The 27,310-nt window shown below is 41.4% G+C and overlaps 1 protein-coding gene across 3 annotated transcripts in view; it reads right to left on the bottom strand.

Moving 5' to 3' along the window:
• The window catches only part of LOC139544422 (ras-related protein Rab-27B-like), a 107,154-nt gene extending 80,720 nt beyond the window's left edge, over window positions 1-26,434 (bottom strand). Inside the window, exons 1-2 of one of the 3 annotated variants that reach the window (XM_071351490.1) lie at window positions 26,295-26,371; window positions 21,765-21,859 (exon numbers count right to left, since the gene is read on the bottom strand). In XM_071351490.1, coding sequence (XP_071207591.1) covers window positions 21,765-21,802 — 38 coding nt within the window. In that variant the 5' untranslated portion in view covers window positions 21,803-21,859; window positions 26,295-26,371. Of the gene's footprint in view, window positions 1-21,732; window positions 21,860-26,294 lie in introns of those variants that run through there. The other 2 variants (XM_071351491.1, XM_071351493.1) reach the window with 2 other exon arrangements.
• Window positions 26,435-27,310: the final 876 nt, after the last annotated feature.

Consider the following 27,310-nt stretch of genomic DNA (forward strand, 5'->3'; position numbering starts at 1 on the left):
AGATACTGCCCTACTGTACGCCATATGAGACCTAACAAGGCAGGAGATACTGCCCTACTGTACTGTATGTCATATGAGACCTGACAAGGCAGGAGATACTGCCCTACTGTACGCCATATGAGACCTGACAAGGCAGGAGATACAGCCCTACTGTACTGTATGCCATATGAGACCTGACAAGGCAGGAGATACTGCCCTACAGTATGCCATATGAGACCTGACAAGGCAGGAGATACAGCCCTACTGTACTGTATGCCATATGAGACCTGACAAGGCAGGAGATACTGCCCTACTGTATGCCATATGAGACCTGACAAGGCAGGAGATACTGCCCTACTGTATGCCATATGAGACCTGACAAGGCAGGAGATACTGCCCTACTGTACTGTATGCCATATGAGACCTAACAAGGCAGGAGATACAGCCCTACTGTATGCCATATGAGACCTGACAAGGCAGGAGATACTGCCCTACTGTATGCCATATGAGACCTGACAAGGCAGGAGATACTGCCCTACTGTACTGTATGCCATATGAGACCTGACAAGGCAGGAGATACTGCCCTACTGTATGCCATATGAGACCTGACAAGGCAGGAGATACTGCCCTACTGTACAGTATGCCATATGAGACCTGACAAGGCAGGAGATACTGCCCTACTGTACTGTATGCCATATGAGACCTGACAAGGCAGGAGATACTGCCCTACTGTACTGTATGCCATATGAGACCTGACAAGGCAGGAGATACTGCCCTACTGTACAGTATGCCATATGAGACCTGACAAGGCAGGAGATACTGCCCTACTGTACTGTATGCCATATGAGACCTGACAAGGCAGGAGATACTGCCCTACTGTACTGTATGCCATATGAGACCTGACAAGGCAAGAGATACTGCCCTACTGTACTGTATGCCATATGAGACCTGACAAGGCAAGAGATACTGCCCTACTGTACTATATGCCATATGAGACCTGACAAGGCAGGAGATACAGCCCTACTGTATGCCATATGAGACCTGACAAGGCAGGAGATACTGCCCTACAGTATGCCATATGAGACCTGACAAGGCAGGAGATACTGCCCTACAGTATGCCATATGAGACCTGACAAGGCAGGAGATACTGCCCTACTGTACTGTATGCCATATGAGACCTGACAAGGCAGGAGATACTGCCCTACTGTACTGTATGCCATATGAGACACTGCCCTACTGTACTGTATGCCATATGAGACCTGACAAGGCAGGAGATACTGCCCTACTGTACTGTATGCCATATGAGACCTGACAAGGCAAGAGATACTGCCCTACTGTACTGTATGCCATATGAGACCTGACAAGGCAAGAGATACTGCCCTACTGTACTATATGCCATATGAGACCTGACAAGGCAGGAGATACTGCCCTACAGTATGCCATATGAGACCTGACAAGGCAGGAGATACTGCCCTACTGTACTGTATGCCATATGAGACCTGACAAGGCAGGAGATACTGCCCTACTGTACTGTATGCCATATGAGACCTGACAAGCCAGGAGATACTGCCCTACTGTACTGTATGCCATATGAGACCTGACAAGGCAGGAGATACAGCCCTACTGTACTGTATGCCATATGAGACCTGACAAGGCAAGAGATACTGCCCTACTGTACTGTATGCCATATGAGACCTGACAAGGCAAGAGATACTGCCCTACTGTACTATATGCCATATGAGACCTGACAAGGCAGGAGATACTGCCCTACAGTATGCCATATGAGACCTGACAAGGCAAGAGATACTGCCTTACTGTACTGTATGCCATATGAGACCTGACAAGGCAAGAGATACTGCCCTACTGTACTATATGCCATATGAGACCTGACAAGGCAGGAGATACAGCCCTACTGTATGCCATATGAGACCTGACAAGGCAGGAGATACTGCCCTACAGTATGCCATATGAGACCTGACAAGGCAGGAGATACTGCCCTACTGTACTGTATGCCATATGAGACCTGACAAGGCAGGAGATACTGCCCTACTGTACTGTATGCCATATGAGACCTGACAAGCCAGGAGATACTGCCCTACTGTACTGTATGCCATATGAGACCTGACAAGGCAGGAGATACAGCCCTACTGTACTGTATGCCATATGAGACCTGACAAGGCAGGAGATACTGCCCTACTGTATGCCATATGAGACCTGACAAGCCAGGAGATACTGCCCTACTGTACTGTATGCCATATGAGACCTGACAAGGCAGGAGATACAGCCCTACTGTACTGTATGCCATATGAGACCTGACAAGCCAGGAGATACTGCCCTACTGTACTGTATGCCATATGAGACCTGACAAGGCAGGAGATACTGCCCTACTCTACTGTATGCCATATGAGACCTGACAAGGCAGGAGATACAGCCCTACTGTATGCCATATGAGACCTAACAAGGCAGGAGATACAGCCCTACTGTACTGTATGCCATATGAGACCTGACAAGGTAGAGCAGTAATGTTAGTGTAAACACACATTTATTATAACAACCATGGGCCTGTCTGCGATCTGTTAATGCTTTGTTATCACAACCCAATGCTGAGTCAGAGGTTACAAATACTGTATAAACAGTAGACGTGTTAAAGTTACCGTATAAACGGTAGACGTGTTAAAGTTACCGTATAAACGGTAGACGTGTTAAAGATACCGTATAAACGGTAGACGTGTTAAAGTTACCGTATAAACGGTAGACGTGTTAAAGTTACCGTATAAACAGTAGACGTGTTAAAGTTACCGTATAAACGGTAGACGTGTTAAAGTTACCGTATAAACGGTAGACGTGTTAAAGTTACCGTATAAACGGTAGACGTGTTAAAGTTACCGTATAAACGGTAGACGTGTTAAAGTTACCGTATAAACGGTAGACGTGTTAAAGTTACCGTATAAACGGTAGACGTGTTAAAGTTACCGTATAAACGGTAGACGTGTTAAAGTTACCGTATAAACGGTAGACGTGTTAAAGTTACCGTATAAACGGTAGACGTGTTAAAGTTACCGTATTAACAGTAGATGTGTTAAAGATATTAAAACGACAACGTAATAACAGCTAAAGATCCTGGGACAATAGTAGCTAAAAACAGCTCCAGGTAATTACTACACGCTCCTTGAGACGGAGTTTGTCCAGTGATATTCATCGGATAAAACTGTCCGTTTTTACACGCGACGACACAGTACCTTTGACTATGGTCAAAGGTACTGCAATGGGATGGCATTTGGGAAGCACCCAGATATATATATATATATATAACAGTATATAACAGTAGATATATATATATATAGCGGGTGCTATATTTCTAAACACCCACACATTGACTCTGTACCGTAATACCCTGTATATAGCCTCCACATTGACTCTGTACCGGTACCCCCTGTATATAGCCTCCACATTGACTCTGTACCGTAATACCCTGTATATAGCCTCCACATTGACTCTGTACCGTAATACCCTGTATATAGCCTCCACATTGACTCTGTACCGTAACACCCTGTATATAGCCTCCACATTGACTCTGTACCGTAACACCCTGTATATAGCCTCCACATTGACTCTGTACCGTAACACCCTGTATATAGCCTCCACATTGACTCTGTACCGTAACACCCTGTATATAGCCTCCACATTGACTCTGTACCGTAACACCCTGTATATAGCCTCCACATTGACTCTGTACCGTAACACCCTGTATATAGCCTCCACATTGACTCTGTACCGTAACACCCTGTATATAGCCTCCACATTGACTCTGTACCGTAACACCCTGTATATAGCCTCCACATTGACTCTGTACCGTAACACCCTGTATATAGCCTCCACATTGACTCTGTACCGTAACACCCTGCATATAGCCTCCACATTGACTCTGTACCGTAACACCCTGTATATAGCCTCCACATTGACTCTGTACCGGTACCCCCTGTATATAGCCTCCACATTGACTCTGTACCGTAACACCCTGTATATAGCCTCCACATTGACTCTGTACCGTAACACCCTGTATATAGCCTCCACATTGACTCTGTACCGTAACACCCTGTATATAGCCTCCACATTGACTCTGTACCGTAACACCCTGTATATAGCCTCCACATTGACTCTGTACCGGTACCCCCTGCATATAGCCTCCACATTAACTCTGTACCGTAACACCCTGTATATAGCCTCCACATTGACTCTGTACCGTAACACCCTGTATATAGCCTCCACATTGACTCTGTACCGTAACACCCTGTATATAGCCTCCACATTGACTCTGTACCGTAACACCCTGTATATAGCCTCCACATTGACTCTGTACCGTAACACCCTGTATATAGCCTCCACATTGACTCTGTACCGTAACACCCTGCATATAGCCTCCACATTGACTCTGTACCGTAACACCCTGTATATAGCCTCCACATTGACTCTGTACCGGTACCCCCTGTATATAGCCTCCACATTGACTCTGTACCGTAACACCCTGTATATAGCCTCCACATTGACTCTGTACCGTAACACCCTGTATATAGCCTCCACATTGACTCTGTACCGGTACCCCCTGCATATAGCCTCCACATTAACTCTGTACCGTAACACCCTGTATATAGCCTCCACATTGACTCTGTACCGTAACACCCTGTATATAGCCTCCACATTGACTCTGTACCGTAACACCCTGTATATAGCCTCCACATTGACTCTGTACCGTAACACCCTGTATATAGCCTCCACATTGACTCTGTACCGTAACACCCTGTATATAGCCTCCACATTGACTCTGTACCGTAACACCCTGTATATAGCCTCCACATTGACTCTGTACCGTAACACCCTGCATATAGCCTCCACATTGACTCTGTACCGTAACACCCTGTATATAGCCTCCACATTGACTCTGTACCGGTACCCCCTGTATATAGCCTCCACATTGACTCTGTACCGTAACACCCTGTATATAGCCTCCACATTGACTCTGTACCGTAACACCCTGTATATAGCCTCCACATTGACTCTGTACCGTAACACCCTGTATATAGCCTCCACATTGACTCTGTACCGTAACACCCTGTATATAGCCTCCACATTGACTCTGTACCGTAACACCCTGTATATAGCCTCCACATTGACTCTGTACCGTAACACCCTGTATATAGCCTCCACATTGACTCTGTACCGTAACACCCTGTATATAGCCTCCACATTGACTCTGTACCGTAACACCCTGTATATAGCCTCCACATTGACTCTGTACCGGTACCCCCTGCATATAGCCTCCACATTGACTCTGTACCGTAACACCCTGTATATAGCCTCCACATTGACTCTGTACCGTAACACCCTGTATATAGCCTCCACATTGACTCTGTACCGTAACACCCTGTATATAGCCTCCACATTGACTCTGTACCGTAACACCCTGTATATAGCCTCCACATTGACTCTGTACCGTAACACCCTGTATATAGCCTCCACATTGACTCTGTACCGTAACACCCTGCATATAGCCTCCACATTGACTCTGTACCGTAACACCCTGTATATAGCCTCCACATTGACTCTGTACCGGTACCCCCTGTATATAGCCTCCACATTGACTCTGTACCGTAACACCCTGTATATAGCCTCCACATTGACTCTGTACCGTAACACCCTGTATATAGCCTCCACATTGACTCTGTACCGTAACACCCTGTATATAGCCTCCACATTGACTCTGTACCGTAACACCCTGTATATAGCCTCCACATTGACTCTGTACCGTAACACCCTGTATATAGCCTCCACATTGACTCTGTACCGTAACACCCTGTATATAGCCTCCACATTGACTCTGTACCGTAACACCCTGTATATAGCCTCCACATTGACTCTGTACCGTAACACCCTGTATATAGCCTCCACATTGACTCTGTACCGTAACACCCTGCATATAGCCTCCACATTGACTCTGTACCGTAACACCCTGTATATAGCCTCCACATTGACTCTGTACCGTAACACCCTGTATATAGCCTCCACATTGACTCTGTACCGTAACACCCTGTATATAACCTCCACATTGACTCTGTACCGTAACACCCTGTATATAACCTCCACATTGACTCTGTACCGTAACACCCTGTATATAACCTCCACATTGACTCTGTACCGTAATACCCTGTATATAGCCTCCACATTGACTCTGTACCGTAACACCCTGTATATAACCTCCACATTGACTCTGTACCGTAACACCCTGTATATATATTTTATTTTATTTTTTATTTTACCTTTATTTAACCAGGTAGCCTAGTTGAGAACAAGTTCTCATTTGCAACTGCGACCTGGCCAAGATAAAGCATAGCAGTGTGAATAGACAACAACACAGAGTTACACATGGAGTAAACAATAAACAAGTCAATAACATGGTAGAAAAAAAGAGAATCTATATACAATGTGTGCAAAAGGCATGAGGAGGTAGGCAATAAATCGAATAATTACAATTTAGCAGATTAACACTGGAGTGATAAATCATCAGATGATCATGTGCAAGTAGAGATACTGGTGTGCAAAAGAGCAGAAAAGTAAATAAATAAAAGCAGTATGGGGGGTGAGGTAGGTAAATTGGGTGGGCTATATACCGATGGACTATGTACAGCTGCAGCGATCGGTTAGCTGCTCAGATAGCAGATGTTTAAAGTTGTTGAGGGAGATAAAAGTCTCCAACTTCAGAGAATTTTGCAATTCGTTCCAGTCGCAGGCAGCAGAGAACTGGAAGGAAAGGCGTCCAAATGAGGTTTTGGCTTTAGGGATGATCAGTGAGATACATCTGCTGGAGCGCGTGCTACGGGTGGGTGTAGCCATCGTGACCAGTGAACTGAGATAAGGCGGCACTTTACCTAGCATAGCCTTGTAGATGACCTGGAGCCAGTGGGTCTGACGACGAACATGTAGCGAGGGCCAGCCGACTAGGGCATACAGGTCGCAGTGGTGGGTCAGGTATAAGGTGCTTTAGTAACAAAACGGATGGCACTGTGATAAACTGCATCCAGTTTGCTGAGTAGAGTATTGGAAGCTATTTTGTAGATGACATCGCCGAAGTCGAGGATCGGTAGGATAGTCAGTTTTACTAGGGTAAGTTTGGCGGCGTGAGTGAAGGAGGCTTTGTTGCGAAATAGAAAGCCGACTCTAGATTTGATTTTGGATTGGAGATGTTTGATATGAGTCTGGAAGGAGAGTTTACAGTCTAGCCAGACACCTAGGTACTTATAGATGTCCACATATTCTAGGTCGGAACCGTCCAGGGTGGTGATGCTAGTCGTGATATAGCTAGTGGTGATATAGCCTCCACATTGACTCTGTACCGTAACACCCTGTATATAGCCTCCACATTGACTCTGTACCGTAACACCCTGTATATAGCCTCCACATTGACTCTGTACCGTAACACCCTGTATATAGCCTCCACATTGACTCTGTACCGTAACACCCTGTATATAGCCTCCACATTGACTCTGTACCGTAACACCCTGTATATAGCCTCCACATTGACTCTGTACCGTAACACCCTGTATATAGCCTCCACATTGACTCTGTACCGTAACACCCTGCATATAGCCTCCACATTGACTCTGTACCGTAACACCCTGTATATAGCCTCCACATTGACTCTGTACCGTAACACCCTGTATATAGCCTCCACATTGACTCTGTACCGTAACACCCTGTATATAGCCTCCACATTGACTCTGTACCGTAACACCCTGTATATAGCCTCCACATTGACTCTGTACCGTAACACCCTGCATATAGCCTCCACATTGACTCTGTACCGTAACACCCTGTATATAGCCTCCACATTGACTCTGTACCGTAACAGCCTGTATATAGCCTCCACATTGACTCTGTACCGTAACACCCTGTATATAACCTCCACATTGACTCTGTACCGTAACACCCTGTATATAGCCTCCACATTGACTCTGTACCGTAATACCCTGTATATAGCCTCCACATTGACTCTGTACCGTAACACCCTGTATATAGCCTCCACATTGACTCTGTACCGTAACACCCTGTATATAACCTCCACATTGACTCTGTACCGTAACACCCTGTATATAGCCTCCACATTGACTCTGTACCGTAATACCCTGTATATAGCCTCCACATTGACTCTGTACCGTAACACCCTGTATATAGCCTCCACATTGACTCTGTACCGTAACACCCTGTATATAGCCTCCACATTGACTCTGTACCGTAACACCCTGTATATAGCCTCCACATTGACTCTGTACCGTAACACCCTGTATATAACCTCCACATTGACTCTGTACCGTAACACCCTGTATATAGCCTCCACATTGACTCTGTACCGTAATACCCTGTATATAGCCTCCACATTGACTCTGTACCGTAACACCCTGTATATAGCCTCCACATTGACTCTGTACCGTAACACCCTGTATATAGCCTCCACATTGACTCTGTACCGTAACACCCTGTATATAGCCTCCACATTGACTCTGTACCGTAACACCCTGTATATAGCCTCCACATTGACTCTGTACCGTAACACCCTGTATATAGCCTCCACATTGACTCTGTACCGTAATACCCTGTATATAGCCTCCACATTGACTCTGTACCGTAACACCCTGTATATAGCCTCCACATTGACTCTGTACCGTAACACCCTGTATATAACCTCCACATTGACTCTGTACCGTAACACCCTGTATATAGCCTCCACATTGACTCTGTACCGTAATACCCTGTATATAGCCTCCACATTGACTCTGTACCGTAACACCCTGTATATAGCCTCCACATTGACTCTGTACCGTAACACCCTGTATATAGCCTCCACATTGACTCTGTACCGTAACACCCTGTATATAGCCTCCACATTGACTCTGTACCGTAACACCCTGTATATAGCCTCCACATTGACTCTGTACCGTAATACCCTGTATATATATTTTATTTTATTTTTTATTTTACCTTTATTTAACCAGGTAGCCTAGTTGAGAACAAGTTCTCATTTGCAACTGCGACCTGGCCAAGATAAAGCATAGCAGTGTGAATAGACAACAACACAGAGTTACACATGGAGTAAACAATAAACAAGTCAATAACATGGTAGAAAAAAAGAGAATCTATATACAATGTGTGCAAAAGGCATGAGGAGGTAGGCAATAAATCGAATAATTACAATTTAGCAGATTAACACTGGAGTGATAAATCATCAGATGATCATGTGCAAGTAGAGATACTGGTGTGCAAAAGAGCAGAAAAGTAAATAAATAAAAGCAGTATGGGGGGTGAGGTAGGTAAATTGGGTGGGCTATATACCGATGGACTATGTACAGCTGCAGCGATCGGTTAGCTGCTCAGATAGCAGATGTTTAAAGTTGTTGAGGGAGATAAAAGTCTCCAACTTCAGAGAATTTTGCAATTCGTTCCAGTCGCAGGCAGCAGAGAACTGGAAGGAAAGGCGTCCAAATGAGGTTTTGGCTTTAGGGATGATCAGTGAGATACATCTGCTGGAGCGCGTGCTACGGGTGGGTGTAGCCATCGTGACCAGTGAACTGAGATAAGGCGGCACTTTACCTAGCATAGCCTTGTAGATGACCTGGAGCCAGTGGGTCTGACGACGAACATGTAGCGAGGGCCAGCCGACTAGGGCATACAGGTCGCAGTGGTGGGTCAGGTATAAGGTGCTTTAGTAACAAAACGGATGGCACTGTGATAAACTGCATCCAGTTTGCTGAGTAGAGTATTGGAAGCTATTTTGTAGATGACATCGCCGAAGTCGAGGATCGGTAGGATAGTCAGTTTTACTAGGGTAAGTTTGGCGGCGTGAGTGAAGGAGGCTTTGTTGCGAAATAGAAAGCCGACTCTAGATTTGATTTTGGATTGGAGATGTTTGATATGAGTCTGGAAGGAGAGTTTACAGTCTAGCCAGACACCTAGGTACTTATAGATGTCCACATATTCTAGGTCGGAACCGTCCAGGGTGGTGATGCTAGTCGTGATATAGCTAGTGGTGATATAGCCTCCACATTGACTCTGTACCGTAACACCCTGTATATAGCCTCCACATTGACTCTGTACCGTAACACCCTGTATATAGCCTCCACATTGACTCTGTACCGTAACACCCTGTATATAGCCTCCACATTGACTCTGTACCGTAACACCCTGTATATAGCCTCCACATTGACTCTGTACCGTAACACCCTGTATATAGCCTCCACATTGACTCTGTACCGTAACACCCTGTATATAGCCTCCACATTGACTCTGTACCGTAACACCCTGCATATAGCCTCCACATTGACTCTGTACCGGTACCCCCTGTATATAGCCTCGCTATTGTTATTTTTCTGCTGCTCTTTAATTATTTGTTACTTTTATTTAAAAAAAAAAAAATAATTGGTGTTTTTCTTTAAACTGTTTAAGGGCTTGTCAGTAAGCATTTCACTGTGAGGTCTACTACACCTGTTGTATTCAGCATTTCACTGTGAGGTCTACTACACCTGTTGTATTCAGCATTTCACTGTGAGGTCTACTACACCTGTTGTATTCAGCATTTCACTGTGAGGTCTACTACACCTGTTGTATTCAGCATTTCACTGTGAGGTCTACTACACCTGTTGTATTCAGCATTTCACTGTAAGGTCTACTACACCTGTTGTATTCAGCATTTCACTGTAAGGTCTACTACACCTGTTGTATTCAGCATTTCACTGTGAGGTCTACTACACCTGTTGTATTCAGCATTTCACTGTGAGGTCTACTACACCTGTTGTATTCAGCATTTCACTGTGAGGTCTACCTACACCTGTTGTATTCAGCATTTCACTGTGAGGTCTACTACACCTGTTGTATTCAGCATTTCACTGTGAGGTCTACTACACCTGTTGTATTCAGCATTTCACTGTGAGGTCTACTACACCTGTTGTATTCAGCATTTCACTGTGAGGTCTACTACACCTGTTGTATTCAGCATTTCACTGTGAGGTCTACTACACCTGTTGTATTCAGCATTTCACTGTGAGGTCTACTACACCTGTTGTATTCAGCATTTCACTGTGAGGTCTACTACACCTGTTGTATTCAGCATTTCACTGTGAGGTCTACTACACCTGTTGTATTCAGCATTTCACTGTGAGGTCTACTACACCTGTTGTATTCAGCATTTCACTGTGAGGTCTACTACACCTGTTGTATTCAGCATTTCACTGTAAGGTCTACTACACCTGTTGTATTCGGCACATGTGACAAATAACATTTGATTTGAAAAGTAGTGATGACTGGAACTTTAGCTCATCATAGGACAGGAGTGAGATGACTCACTAATTGCCAAAAGCAGTGAGCTTATAAATAATATGATCTATATCTGGCCCAGTCCCCACTCTCCGAGGGTGTCTCAGGGAGAGTTGGGATATGCAAAAAAATAAAATAACATTTTACAATTTACACGTGTGTATTAATAAACAGGATAGAATCAAGTAAAAACACCCACCAAATTATTATTAGTCAGAACCGGAGGCTCATTAGGAAACGCTGTCATACGATTGGACAACACTCAAAACAACTGCAAAGGGTTTGTTGAGTGTTGCCTACTGTAGTCTCTAGACATCCATCCGTTTTGCCTCCCATGATTTTAAAAATGTTCCCGGCTTAAAGGGGCAATCTGTAGTTGCTACATCAATTTTTGGAATAATAAATTAATATGTACCCATTGATTCTTTGAAGAGTTGAAGAATAGAACTGAAAAATGCAGAGCCGCGAGAAGTATGGGTGATGCAGCACCCCCTGATAAATTGGAATAAAAAAATTGCTTTGAAAAAAACACATCTTTCACAAAAATAGTGCACTGGGCCTTTACTAGTATTAGCAGACCGGCAGGTAGCCTAGTAGTTAGAGCGTCGGGCCAGTAACTGAAAGGTTGCTGGATTGAATCCCCGAGCTGACAAGGTAAACATCTGTCGTTCTGCCCCTGAACAAGGCAGTTGACCCACTTTACCCCAGTAGGCCGTCATTGTAAATAAGAATTTGTTTACTAGTCCTGTATTAGAGTAGTACTAACCCTTTACTAGTCCTGTATTAGAGTAGTACTAACCCTAACCCTTTACTAGTCCTGTATTAGAGTAGTACTAACCCTTTACTAGTCCTGTATTAGAGTAGTACTAACCCTTTACTAGTCCTGTATTAGAGTAGTACTAACCCTTTACTAGTCCTGTATTAGAGTAGTACTAACCCTTTACTAGTCCTGTATTAGAGTAGTACTAACCCTTTACTAGTCCTGTATTAGAGTAGTACTAACCCTTTACTAGTCCTGTATTAGAGTAGTACTAACCCTTTACTAGTCCTGTATTAGAGTAGTACTAACCCTTTACTAGTCCTGTATTAGAGTAGTACTAACCCTTTACTAGTCCTGTATTAGAGTAGTACTAACCCTTTACTAGTCCTGTATTAGAGTAGTACTAACCCTTTACTAGTCCTGTATTAGAGTAGTACTAACCCTTTACTAGTCCTGTATTAGAGTAGTACTAACCCTTTACTAGTCCTGTATTAGAGTAGTACTAACCCTTTACTAGTCCTGTATTAGAGTAGTACTAACCCTTTACTAGTCCTGTATTAGAGTAGTACTAACCCTTTACTAGTCCTGTATTAGAGTAGTACTAACCCTTTACTAGTCCTGTATTAGAGTAGTACTAACCCTTTACTAGTCCTGTATTAGAGTAGTACTAACCCTTTACTAGTCCTGTATTAGAGTAGTACTAACCCTTTACTAGTCCTGTATTAGAGTAGTACTAACCCTTTACTAGTCCTGTATTAGAGTAGTACTAACCCTTTACTAGTCCTGTATTAGAGTAGTACTAACCCTTTACTAGTCCTGTATTAGAGTAGTACTAACCCTTTACTAGTCCTGTATTAGAGTAGTACTAACCCTTTACTAGTCCTGTATTAGAGTAGTACTAACCCTTTACTAGTCCTGTATTAGAGTAGTACTAACCCTTTACTAGTCCTGTATTAGAGTAGTACTAACCCTTTACTAGTCCTGTATTAGAGTAGTACTAACCCTTTACTAGTCCTGTATTAGAGTAGTACTAACCCTTTACTAGTCCTGTATTAGAGTAGTACTAACCCTTTACTAGTCCTGTATTAGAGTAGTACTAACCCTTTACTAGTCCTGTATTAGAGTAGTACTAACCCTTTACTAGTCCTGTATTAGAGTAGTACTAACCCTTTACTAGTCCTGTATTAGAGTAGTACTAACCCTTTACTAGTCCTGTATTAGAGTAGTACTAACCCTTTACTAGTCCTGTATTAGAGTAGTACTAACCCTTTACTAGTCCTGTATTAGAGTAGTACTAACCCTTTACTAGTCCTGTATTAGAGTAGTACTAACCCTTTACTAGTCCTGTATTAGAGTAGTACTAACCCTTTACTAGTCCTGTATTAGAGTAGTACTAACCCTTTACTAGTCCTGTATTAGAGTAGTACTAACCCTTTACTAGTCCTGTATTAGAGTAGTACTAACCCTTTACTAGTCCTGTATTAGAGTAGTACTAACCCTTTACTAGTCCTGTATTAGAGTAGTACTAACCCTTTACTAGTCCTGTATTAGAGTAGTACTAACCCTTTACTAGTCCTGTATTAGAGTAGTACTAACCCTTTACTAGTCCTGTATTAGAGTAGTACTAACCCTTTACTAGTCCTGTATTAGAGTAGTACTAACCCTTTACTAGTCCTGTATTAGAGTAGTACTAACCCTTTACTAGTCCTGTATTAGAGTAGTACTAACCCTTTACTAGTCCTGTATTAGAGTAGTACTAACCCTTTACTAGTCCTGTATTAGAGTAGTACTAACCCTTTACTAGTCCTGTATTAGAGTAGTACTAACCCTTTACTAGTCCTGTATTAGAGTAGTACTAACCCTTTACTAGTCCTGTATTAGAGTAGTACTAACCCTTTACTAGTCCTGTATTAGAGTAGTACTAACCCTTTACTAGTCCTGTATTAGAGTAGTACTAACCCTTTACTAGTCCTGTATTAGAGTAGTACTAACCCTTTACTAGTCCTGTATTAGAGTAGTACTAACCCTTTACTAGTCCTGTATTAGAGTAGTACTAACCCTTTACTAGTCCTGTATTAGAGTAGTACTAACCCTTTACTAGTCCTGTATTAGAGTAGTACTAACCCTTTACTAGTCCTGTATTAGAGTAGTACTAACCCTTTACTAGTCCTGTATTAGAGTAGTACTAACCCTTTACTAGTCCTGTATTAGAGTAGTACTAACCCTTTACTAGTCCTGTATTAGAGTAGTACTAACCCTTTACTAGTCCTGTATTAGAGTAGTACTAACCCTTTACTAGTCCTGTATTAGAGTAGTACTAACCCTTTACTAGTCCTGTATTAGAGTAGTACTAACCCTTTACTAGTCCTGTATTAGAGTAGTACTAACCCTTTACTAGTCCTGTATTAGAGTAGTACTAACCCTTTACTAGTCCTGTATTAGAGTAGTACTAACCCTTTACTAGTCCTGTATTAGAGTAGTACTAACCCTTTACTAGTCCTGTATTAGAGTAGTACTAACCCTTTACTAGTCCTGTATTAGAGTAGTACTAACCCTTTACTAGTCCTGTATTAGAGTAGTACTAACCCTTTACTAGTCCTGTATTAGAGTAGTACTAACCCTTTACTAGTCCTGTATTAGAGTAGTACTAACCCTTTACTAGTCCTGTATTAGAGTAGTACTAACCCTTTACTAGTCCTGTATTAGAGTAGTACTAACCCTTTACTAGTCCTGTATTAGAGTAGTACTAACCCTTTACTAGTCCTGTATTAGAGTAGTACTAACCCTTTACTAGTCCTGTATTAGAGTAGTACTAACCCTTTACTAGTCCTGTATTAGAGTAGTACTAACCCTTTACTAGTCCTGTATTAGAGTAGTACTAACCCTTTACTAGTCCTGTATTAGAGTAGTACTAACCCTTTACTAGTCCTGTATTAGAGTAGTACTAACCCTTTACTAGTCCTGTATTAGAGTAGTACTAACCCTTTACTAGTCCTGTATTAGAGTAGTACTAACCCTTTACTAGTCCTGTATTAGAGTAGTACTAACCCTTTACTAGTCCTGTATTAGAGTAGTACTAACCCTTTACTAGTCCTGTATTAGAGTAGTACTAACCCTTTACTAGTCCTGTATTAGAGTAGTACTAACCCTTTACTAGTCCTGTATTAGAGTAGTACTAACCCTTTACTAGTCCTGTATTAGAGTAGTACTAACCCTTTACTAGTCCTGTATTAGAGTAGTACTAACCCTTTACTAGTCCTGTATTAGAGTAGTACTAACCCTTTACTAGTCCTGTATTAGAGTAGTACTAACCCTTTACTAGTCCTGTATTAGAGTAGTACTAACCCTTTACTAGTCCTGTATTAGAGTAGTACTAACCCTTTACTAGTCCTGTATTAGAGTAGTACTAACCCTTTACTAGTCCTGTATTAGAGTAGTACTAACCCTTTACTAGTCCTGTATTAGAGTAGTACTAACCCTTTACTAGTCCTGTATTAGAGTAGTACTAACCCTTTACTAGTCCTGTATTAGAGTAGTACTAACCCTTTACTAGTCCTGTATTAGCGTAGTACTAACCCTTTACTAGTCCTGTATTAGCGTAGTACTAACCCTTTACTAGTCCTGTATTAGCGTAGTACTAACCCTTTACTAGTCCTGTATTAGAGTAGTACTAACCCTTTACTAGTCCTGTATTAGAGTAGTACTAACCCTAACCCTTTACTAGTCCTGTATTAGAGTAGTACTAACCCTTTACTAGTCCTGTATTAGAGTAGTACTAACCCTAACCCTTTACTAGTCCTGTATTAGAGTAGTACTAACCCTTTACTAGTCCTGTATTAGAGTAGTACTAACCCTTTACTAGTCCTGTATTAGAGTAGTACTAACCCTTTACTAGTCCTGTATTAGAGTAGTACTAACCCTTTACTAGTCCTGTATTAGAGTAGTACTAACCCTTTACTAGTCCTGTATTAGAGTAGTACTAACCCTTTACTAGTCCTGTATTAGAGTAGTACTAACCCTTTACTAGTCCTGTATTAGAGTAGTACTAACCCTTTACTAGTCCTGTATTAGAGTAGTACTAACCCTTTACTAGTCCTGTATTAGAGTAGTACTAACCCTTTACTAGTCCTGTATTAGAGTAGTACTAACCCTTTACTAGTCCTGTATTAGAGTAGTACTAACCCTTTACTAGTCCTGTATTAGAGTAGTACTAACCCTTTACTAGTCCTGTATTAGAGTAGTACTAACCCTTTACTAGTCCTGTATTAGAGTAGTACTAACCCTTTACTAGTCCTGTATTAGAGTAGTACTAACCCTTTACTAGTCCTGTATTAGAGTAGTACTAACCCTTTACTAGTCCTGTATTAGAGTAGTACTAACCCTTTACTAGTCCTGTATTAGAGTAGTACTAACCCTTTACTAGTCCTGTATTAGAGTAGTACTAACCCTTTACTAGTCCTGTATTAGAGTAGTACTAACCCTTTACTAGTCCTGTATTAGAGTAGTACTAACCCTTTACTAGTCCTGTATTAGAGTAGTACTAACCCTTTACTAGTCCTGTATTAGAGTAGTACTAACCCTTTACTAGTCCTGTATTAGAGTAGTACTAACCCTTTACTAGTCCTGTATTAGAGTAGTACTAACCCTTTACTAGTCCTGTATTAGAGTAGTACTAACCCTTTACTAGTCCTGTATTAGAGTAGTACTAACCCTTTACTAGTCCTGTATTAGAGTAGTACTAACCCTTTACTAGTCCTGTATTAGAGTAGTACTAACCCTTTACTAGTCCTGTATTAGAGTAGTACTAACCCTTTACTAGTCCTGTATTAGAGTAGTACTAACCCTTTACTAGTCCTGTATTAGAGTAGTACTAACCCTTTACTAGTCCTGTATTAGAGTAGTACTAACCCTTTACTAGTCCTGTATTAGAGTAGTACTAACCCTTTACTAGTCCTGTATTAGAGTAGTACTAACCCTTTACTAGTCCTGTATTAGAGTAGTACTAACCCTTTACTAGTCCTGTATTAGAGTAGTACTAACCCTTTACTAGTCCTGTATTAGAGTAGTACTAACCCTTTACTAGTCCTGTATTAGAGTAGTACTAACCCTTTACTAGTCCTGTATTAGAGTAGTACTAACCCTTTACTAGTCCTGTATTAGAGTAGTACTAACCCTTTACTAGTCCTGTATTAGAGTAGTACTAACCCTTTACTAGTCCTGTATTAGAGTAGTACTAACCCTTTACTAGTCCTGTATTAGAGTAGTACTAACCCTTTACTAGTCCTGTATTAGAGTAGTACTAACCCTTTACTAGTCCTGTATTAGAGTAGTACTAACCCTTTACTAGTCCTGTATTAGAGTAGTACTAACCCTTTACTAGTCCTGTATTAGAGTAGTACTAACCCTTTACTAGTCCTGTATTAGAGTAGTACTAACCCTTTACTAGTCCTGTATTAGAGTAGTACTAACCCTTTACTAGTCCTGTATTAGAGTAGTACTAACCCTTTACTAGTCCTGTATTAGAGTAGTACTAACCCTTTACTAGTCCTGTATTAGAGTAGTACTAACCCTTTACTAGTCCTGTATTAGAGTAGTACTAACCCTTTACTAGTCCTGTATTAGAGTAGTACTAACCCTTTACTAGTCCTGTATTAGAGTAGTACTAACCCTTTACTAGTCCTGTATTAGAGTAGTACTAACCCTTTACTAGTCCTGTATTAGAGTAGTACTAACCCTTTACTAGTCCTGTATTAGAGTAGTACTAACCCTTTACTAGTCCTGTATTAGAGTAGTACTAACCCTTTACTAGTCCTGTATTAGAGTAGTACTAACCCTTTACTAGTCCTGTATTAGAGTAGTACTAACCCTTTACTAGTCCTGTATTAGAGTAGTACTAACCCTTTACTAGTCCTGTATTAGAGTAGTACTAACCCTAACCCTTTACTAGTCCTGTATTAGAGTAGTACTAACCCTTTACTAGTCCTGTATTAGAGTAGTACTAACCCTTTACTAGTCCTGTATTAGCGTAGTACTAACCCTTTACTAGTCCTGTATTAGAGTAGTACTAACCCTTTACTAGTCCTGTATTAGAGTAGTACTAACCCTTTACTAGTCCTGTATTAGAGTAGTACTAACCCTTTACTAGTCCTGTATTAGAGTAGTACTAACCCTTTACTAGTCCTGTATTAGAGTAGTACTAACCCTTTACTAGTCCTGTATTAGAGTAGTACTAACCCTTTACTAGTCCTGTATTAGAGTAGTACTAACCCTTTACTAGTCCTGTATTAGAGTAGTACTAACCCTTTACTAGTCCTGTATTAGAGTAGTACTAACCCTTTACTAGTCCTGTATTAGAGTAGTACTAACCCTTTACTAGTCCTGTATTAGAGTAGTACTAACCCTTTACTAGTCCTGTATTAGAGTAGTACTAACCCTTTACTAGTCCTGTATTAGAGTAGTACTAACCCTAACCCTTTACTAGTCCTGTATTAGAGTAGTACTAACCCTTTACTAGTCCTGTATTAGAGTAGTACTAACCCTTTACTAGTCCTGTATTAGCGTAGTACTAACCCTTTACTAGTCCTGTATTAGAGTAGTACTAACCCTTTACTAGTCCTGTATTAGAGTAGTACTAACCCTTTACTAGTCCTGTATTAGAGTAGTACTAACCCTTTACTAGTCCTGTATTAGAGTAGTACTAACCCTTTACTAGTCCTGTATTAGAGTAGTACTAACCCTTTACTAGTCCTGTATTAGAGTAGTACTAACCCTTTACTAGTCCTGTATTAGAGTAGTACTAACCCTTTACTAGTCCTGTATTAGAGTAGTACTAACCCTTTACTAGTCCTGTATTAGAGTAGTACTAACCCTTTACTAGTCCTGTATTAGAGTAGTACTAACCCTTTACTAGTCCTGTATTAGAGTAGTACTAACCCTTTACTAGTCCTGTATTAGAGTAGTACTAACCCTTTACTAGTCCTGTATTAGAGTAGTACTAACCCTTTACTAGTCCTGTATTAGAGTAGTACTAACCCTTTACTAGTCCTGTATTAGAGTAGTACTAACCCTTTACTAGTCCTGTATTAGAGTAGTACTAACCCTTTACTAGTCCTGTATTAGAGTAGTACTAACCCTAACCCTTTACTAGTCCTGTATTAGCGGACCCATAGAGATGTCTTCAGCGCAGCCACATTTTGCCTGATATGTTATTGCAACACCCCCAAGAAATGACATTTATCCAACAAACTGATTATTACGTTTATGGCTAAACATTTCTGAATTGATCATGACCCAAGCTGGTGTATTATAGAAAACAGAACAATTAGACCTACGAATTTAGTTCACTGCAATACACACACACCCCAGCCTGGTCTCAGACTACATGTAACATAGTAAACGAGAATCCGGGACAACCAAATTAGTATGATATTTTACATTTGTTATGGTCACACACACACAAGACAGAAGGTTACTTAGGGCCAAATTAAAAGGAGGGTAGTTGATAGCAATGTCTAGCATCCCAAAGATTGCTTTTTCAAATCATCCCGGACAACTTTAGCATTTTAGCTAATTAGCAACTTACTACTTTTTAGCTACTTTGCAAGTTAGCTAACCCTTCCACTAACCCTTAACCTAACTCCTAACCCCTAGCCTAGCTAACGTGAGCCACCTAACTAACATTAGCGTTAGTCACCTAGCAACCAAACATTTTGAATTCGTAACATATCATACCCAGAGTCCAGGTTGCGTGCGTGCGCGCACACACACACACACACACACACACACACACACACACACACACACACACACACACACACACACACACACACACACACACACACACACACACACACACACACACACACACACACACACACACACACACACACACACACACACACACAAATTCCTACCCTTTGATTTTCTACAAATATTTGTCCCATTTCAGCTGTAGTTATTAATTCTCACCATTCTGTATACTTCTGGCCCCTCTTTGAACACTGTGTTAACTAACCTCCAGATGAGCTTCAATGCCATACAACTCTCCTTCCGTGGCCTCCAACTGCTCTTAAACGCAAGTTAAACTAAATGCATGCTCTTCAACCGATCGCTGCCCGCACCTGCCCGCCCATCCAGCATCACTACTCTGGACGGTTCTGACTTAGAATATGTGGACAACTACAAATACCTAGGTGTCTGGTTAGACTGTAAACTCTCCTTACAGACTCACATTAAGCATCTTCAATCCAAAATTAAATCTAGAATGGGCTTCCTAATTCGCAACAAAGCATCCTTCACTCATGCTGCCAAACATACCCTCGTAAAACTGACCATCCTACCGATCCTCGACTTTGGTGATGTCATCTATAAAATAGCCTCCAACACTCTACTCAGCAAATTGGATGCAGTCTATCACAGTGCCATCCGTTTTGTCACCAAAGCCCCATACACTACCCACCATTGCGACCTGTACGCTCTCGTTGGTTGGCCCTCGCTTCATACTCGTCGCCAAACCCACTGGCTACAGGTTATCTACAAGTCTCTGCTAGGTAAAGCCCTGCCTTATCTCAGCTCACTGGTCACCATAGCAGCACCCACTCGTAGCACGCGCTCCAGCAGGTATATCTCACTGGTCACCCCCAAAGCCAATTCCTCCTTTGGTCGTCTTTCCTTCCAGTTCTCTGCTGCCAATGACTGGAACGAACTGCAAAAATCTCTGAAGCTGGAAACACTTATCTCCCTCACTAGCTTTAAGCACCAGCTGTCAGAGCAGCTCACAGATCACTGCACCTGTACATAGCCCATCTATAATTTAGCCCAAACAACTACCTCTTCCTCTACTGTATTTATTTATTTTGCTCCTTTGCACCCCATTATTTCTATCTCTACTTTGCACATTCTTCCACTGCAAATCTACCATTCCAGTGTTTTACTTGCTATATTGTATTTACCTCGCCACCATGGCCTTTTTTTGCCCTTATCTCACCTCATTTGCTCACATTGTATATCGACTTATTTTTCTACTGTATTATTGACTGTATGTTTGTTTTACTCCATGTGTAACTCTGTGTTGTTGTATGTGTCGAAATGCTTTGCTTTATCTTGGCCAGGTCGCAGTTGCAAATGAGAACTTGTTCTCAACTAGCCTACCTGGTTAAATAAAGGTGAATTAAAAACAAACAGATCAAGTTGTTTCATACCTTCCAGCCCAAAGACACACACATCTAAAACCACTTGATGTTAGGTCACTGTTCTCCGTTCTACATAGAACCACCAACAGTTTTCACATGAATATTTCCTGTAACAGGTCTAATTTTCAATAGCTCACTGACCATATGAGCTATAGATCTAGACACGTGTAGTGGGGCTACTTGACCTCTTATCAACAAACAAAAAAAAGGTAGACATTTTATTTTTGATTTTCTACAAAGTATATATCCTAATACAGCTGTAGTTAATTAATCCATGTACAGATTTCATTTTTCCAAATCGCTTCCAGTCCAAATTATATATATATATATTATATATACATCTATTTAACACTTAGTCTTTGACCTCGTCCATAGAAAATGTTTTATTTCACTGTTTTTAAAATATTCATGTTTCCAGTGATAGACGTAATTTAGCTGACTGACCATATGCATTTGAAAGGCTTGTCATAGCTCACATCAACACCATCATCATAGACCAACTCCCATTCTGCATACCGCCCCAACAGATCCACAGATGACGCAATCTCTATCCACACGGCCCTTTCCTCACCTGGACAAGAGGGGAAATAACAGTGTAAGAATGCGGTTCATAAACTACGGCTCAGCGTTCAACACCATAGCACCCTCCAAGCTCATCACTAAGCTAAGGACCCTGGGACTGAACACCCCCCTCTGCAACTGGATTCTGGACTTCCTGACAGGACGCCCCCAGGTGGTGAAGGTAGGCAACAACACATCAGCAAATGTGACAGTCCACATCGATTGGGCTGTAGTGGAGCGGGTCGAGAGCTTCACATTCCTCGGTATCCACATCGCTAAGGACCTATTATGGTCCAAACACACCAACACAGTCGTGAAGAGGGCCTGACAACGCCTCTTCACCCTCAGGAGGTTGAAAAGATTTGGCCTTGGGCCCCTCAGATCCTCAAAAAAGTTATACAGCTGCACCATCGAGAGCATCTTGACTGGCTGCATCACCGCTCGGTACGACCACTGCTTGGCAACCGACCGCAAGGCGGTAGAGGGTAGTGCGTACGGGCCCAGTACATCACTGGTGCTGAGATCCCTGCCATCCAGGACCTCTATACCAGGCGGTGTCAGAGACTCCGGACACCTGAGTCATACTGTTCTCTCTGCTACCGCACGGCAAGTGATACCAGAGCACCAAGTCTGCTTAACAGTTAATCAAATGGCTACCGTGACTATTTGCATTAACCCACACTATTTTTGCACTGGCTCTATGTACACTCACGGGACTCTACACACACACACACACTCACACATACTACACACACACACACACACGCATATTGACACCACACCCACACGCTGCTGCTACTCTGTTTATTATCTATTATGATTGCCTAGTCATTTGTACCCCTACCTACAATACCAGTCAAACATGTGGACACACTGACTCATTCAATGAGATAATACCAAGAGTAAACAAAGCCGTAATCATGGCAAATTTGTTTAACACTTTTATTTTGGTGGGTGGGGGGGAGTTTACTCCATGATTACATATGTGTTATTTCTAGGTTTTGATGTCTTCACTATTATTCTACAATGTAGAAAATAGTTTTAAAAAATAAAGGAAAAAAACCCTTGAATGAGTAGGTGTGTCCAAACTTTTGACTGGTACTGTATATATATATATATATATATATTACCTCAACTACCTCGTACCCCTGCACATTGACTCTGTACTGGTACTCCTTGTATATAGTCTCATTACTACCTCGTACCCCTGCACATTGTACTGGTACTCCTTGTATATAGTCTCATTACTACCTCGTACCCCTGCACATTGACTCTGTACTGGTACTCCTTGTATATAGTCTCATTACTACCTCGTACCCCTGCACATTGACTCTGTACTGGTACTCCTTGTATATAGTCTCATTACTACCTCGTACCCCTGCACATTGACTCTGTACTGGTACTCCTTGTATATAGTCTCATTACTACCTCGTACCCCTGCACATTGACTCTGTACTGGTAATTCAATGGAATTATCTGCATAATTTCAAATCTCCAGTATTTTAGTGCTGGTTTGTGCCCTTCGTTGTTTGTTTTTCCTTTCTATTGAAAACGTTATTGTCCGGGTTGAAATATTATTGATTATTTAGACAATTGACAACCAGAGGATTCATTATAAACATCGTTTGACATGTTTCGACTTCACCGGTACTATTAGGATGTATTCGTCTGCATGTTTTGACCGCCTTTGAGCCAGTGGATTACTGAACAAAACTGAGTTTTTGGGATATAAAGAGGGACTTTATCGAACAAAACGAACATTTATTGTGTAGCTGGGACTCTTGTGACTGCAACCAGATGAAGATCTCAAAGGTAAGTGATTAATTGTATCGCTATTTCTGACTTTTGTAATTCCTTTACTTGGTTGTAAAATGTTTGTATGCTTTTGTAAGCGGGGGCGCTGTCCTCAGATAATCACGTTATGCTTTCGCCGTAAAACCTTTTTGAAATTTGACAAAGCGGCTGGATTAACAAGAATTTAATCTTTAAGCCGATGTATAACACTTGTATTTTTTTATTCATGTTTATTATGATAATTTCTGTATTTTGAATCTGGCACTCTGCTATTTCGCAGGATGTTGTCGAGGTGGGTCGCTAGCGGAACGCCTACGCCAGAAAGGTTAAATATGTACAATATTGTAAAGTATTTTCAGTGTGATTTCAAAACCATCTGAATATAAAAGCTATAGAAAAGTAGATCCGTTGATGAATTAGTAATACTAATAATAATTAATACTAATACTAAGACCGACCGGCTAAACAATGAATCATAAACCCAACTCATGACGTTAATACCCAGCATGAATCTGCAGGTCGCTAACCAACCAAGTGAAATGTTAGCTAGCTAACATTAGGCTATAACTAGTCAAGCAAATGGCTCTGAGATACAAATAATAAGATCATACAAGTAACGTTAGCTAGCGAGCCAGCCAGCTAAAGTTAGCTAGCTAACAGTACACTTGAAATGAACTTGAAACCACTTTCTGTCAATTAGAAACGTGTAATATCTGAAAATGTAGCTAGCTAGACTACCTTACCTGTATACATCATGGATGTCCTGTCAGATAGTTGCCCTTAGTTTGAAGATGTAATCCGGAGACAGGTTCTCTCTCCATCTCCTTAGCTATCATACTCGGAATTCCATTGATTTCAAAACTGGAGAGCATACACGTAACATTAGCTAGCGAGCCAGACAGCTAGTGTTAGCTAGATAACAGTACACTTTAACTTGACATTAGGCTTATGCAGTTTTACTACACGATGCATTTTTTTTTTTTTAAAGCTGCGTTAGACAGGATTACCTAGACATACTGACCAGCTCAAATAGACAGAAGCGTGCTATATGGCAGACCAAATCGAAACTCTTGGCATGTCCAGCTGACTCATTATCTCAGACGATCATGGCTAGCGGGAAGGTTGATGACTTTCTGTGGCTAAACCGACAAGGCTCGTAATTTAACAATTGTATTTGTATTTACAGATGGCAACACGTTTGTTATTAAGGCACATGAAAGTTCACATGTTCCAGAAAGCATTTTTGCCCCCCCCCCCCAAAAAACACATTTTGATCAAAATAAAAAAAGTTTACGTTCAAAATGGCTCTCCTGTGAAGTAGTGATCCGCGACATACGTCGAGTTTCCTGAAATGGGTCACGTAGGAAAAATATTTCCAAGTGGAAAAAAAGCTAAAGTGTACCTATGATAAGAGAAGTCAAGGAACCCACCACACTGGTCTGTAGATCTATAGCTCATATGGTCAGTGAGCTATTGAAAATTAGACCTGTTACAGGAAAAATTTATGTGAAATCTGTTGGTTGTTCTATGTAGAAAGGAGATTAGTGACCTAACATCACGTGGTTTTAGATGTATGTGTCTCATGGCTGGAAGGTATGAAACAACTTGATCTGTGTGTGAATTAATAACTACAGCTGTAATGGGATAAATATTTGTAGAAAATCAAAGGGGAGGCATTTTAGAAATTTGCTTTGATAATTGAGGTCAGGGAACAAAGCTCTGGCACATGTGGATCGGAAGCCATTAAAAATTATAATTATGACAGTTAGAAGATATTTATAAATCAGGGAATTTTCAAATGTGAATTCTTATTGGTGTACGAGTGAGTGAGATCATAGGTCTATGTTTTTTATCTCATATTTTTACATGAAATCAATAAACAAGTTAATATTTTTGAATGTAATTGTTGTGGGGAAAAACTAAGTTGGTTTAAGATATCTAGAGAAGTGAGACAAAAACTTTTTTTCTGTAAACACCAGGTTTGGCTGATTGCACTTTTTAAACGGTCCCTTAGCCGCCAGCACACAATAATCCCCCATTGAAACCAAAGTAAAGTCACTTTTTTGGAAAACGGAACGCAGAAATCGTCATCTGATTCTAGATATATCACCCTAATCATCCCGAGGACCTTCCGTTGAAGAGGCATTGACAAACAAACTCCAAATATCAAACCAACATCCAAACTGAAAACAAAATGTACTGCGGTTTCCATAGCGTTTTTTTGAACATATTTTTCAATGCATTGTTTTGCAAGGTGCAGTTCTCGATAAAAGATGCAGCCAGTTTTCCACAGGCTTCCATCGGTGGTCACTGGGCAGGGTTGGAACCGTGTGATCAGTCTACGGTGGGGTTAAGGAAGAGAAATGTAGCCAAATTTGCAAAAGAAACGATGTATCAATAATTCACCTATTATGGCAACCAATGTATCGCACAAGTAACCACCTAGAATTTCATCATTTGTCATTTATAACACTGCTTGCAGGTAGGTGTCTGCTGTCTATCCCATGTTTCTCTACCACTGAGTCGATTCCAATCATCTTCAAATCCTGCATTGAGAGAATAAAACATCTACAATACCTCTCATTTCAGCGTCGACGGTTTTTAAAATCACATGTTCACGGACACATTGTAACAAAAATACTTCAACGTACCTTTCACAACCTATTGTATTAGCATGTTGCTCCTTCCTTGTGAGGACGGCTGACACTACTAGTACGTCGTGAACACAGTTGCTCTCTACCGTAGAGAAGAGCGGATAGATCGGTCTGGGTCCTAGTGCCGTTAATTCTCTTGAGTTGTCGTTTCCTATTCAACAGGTTACCTGTCCTGCATTGTACCCACCGTGCGCAGGGACACCCAGAGCCCATATTGGCATTTTTATGTACATTCCGTGGTGTTGTGATGACTCTCCTTTTCCCAAATATTTCACAACAATCAAAGACTATATACTAATCCACATCAACATGACACTTCCTGTCCCTCATGCAAATCAGCGACAACTACAAAAACTATGATAATGACGATGTCCACTCATTACAGATTTTTTGCTGCGGTTTTAGAAAATAAAGATTTGAATTTTTTTTATTCTAAATTTAACCTTTATTTAACTAGGCAAGTCAGTTATGAACAAATTCTTATTTACAATGACGGCCTACCCCCTGGCCAAACATGAACGACGCTGTGCTAATTGTGCGCCACCCTATGGGACTCCCAATCACAGCCGGATGTGATTCGAACCAGGGACTGTAGTGACACCTCTTGCACTGAGATGCAGTGCCTTAGACCCACTGAGCCACCCAGGAGCCAGGCACTGTAACACACACACAGTACATGTTTAGTAGCAAGCAAGTTTAGTACCTTTTTCATGCAAAGGTCTTCTATTCTCTCTATAGTTTACTGTACTGATGTAGATGACGCTCGATGAGGACTGGCATTCTGCTGAGGAATGGTTAGGTTTTCATCAAACATAGTTCAATAATTCTGCATATCACCAATACCAGAATCAAAGTCTTAAAACCTAGAAGTATAAATACATATATTGCCATGGAAACTTTAAAAAATGAAAGCTTTGCCTCATCCAATTAGTCTGAAGACTTAAAAAAGGAGAATGTTCAAAGCAATCTGTGTGCTGTGTGTGTGTGTGTGTGTGTGTGTGTGTGTGTGTGTG

Source organism: Salvelinus alpinus, chromosome 18 (assembly GCF_045679555.1).
Source record: "Salvelinus alpinus chromosome 18, SLU_Salpinus.1, whole genome shotgun sequence".
Classification (NCBI taxonomy): domain Eukaryota; kingdom Metazoa; phylum Chordata; class Actinopteri; order Salmoniformes; family Salmonidae; genus Salvelinus; species Salvelinus alpinus.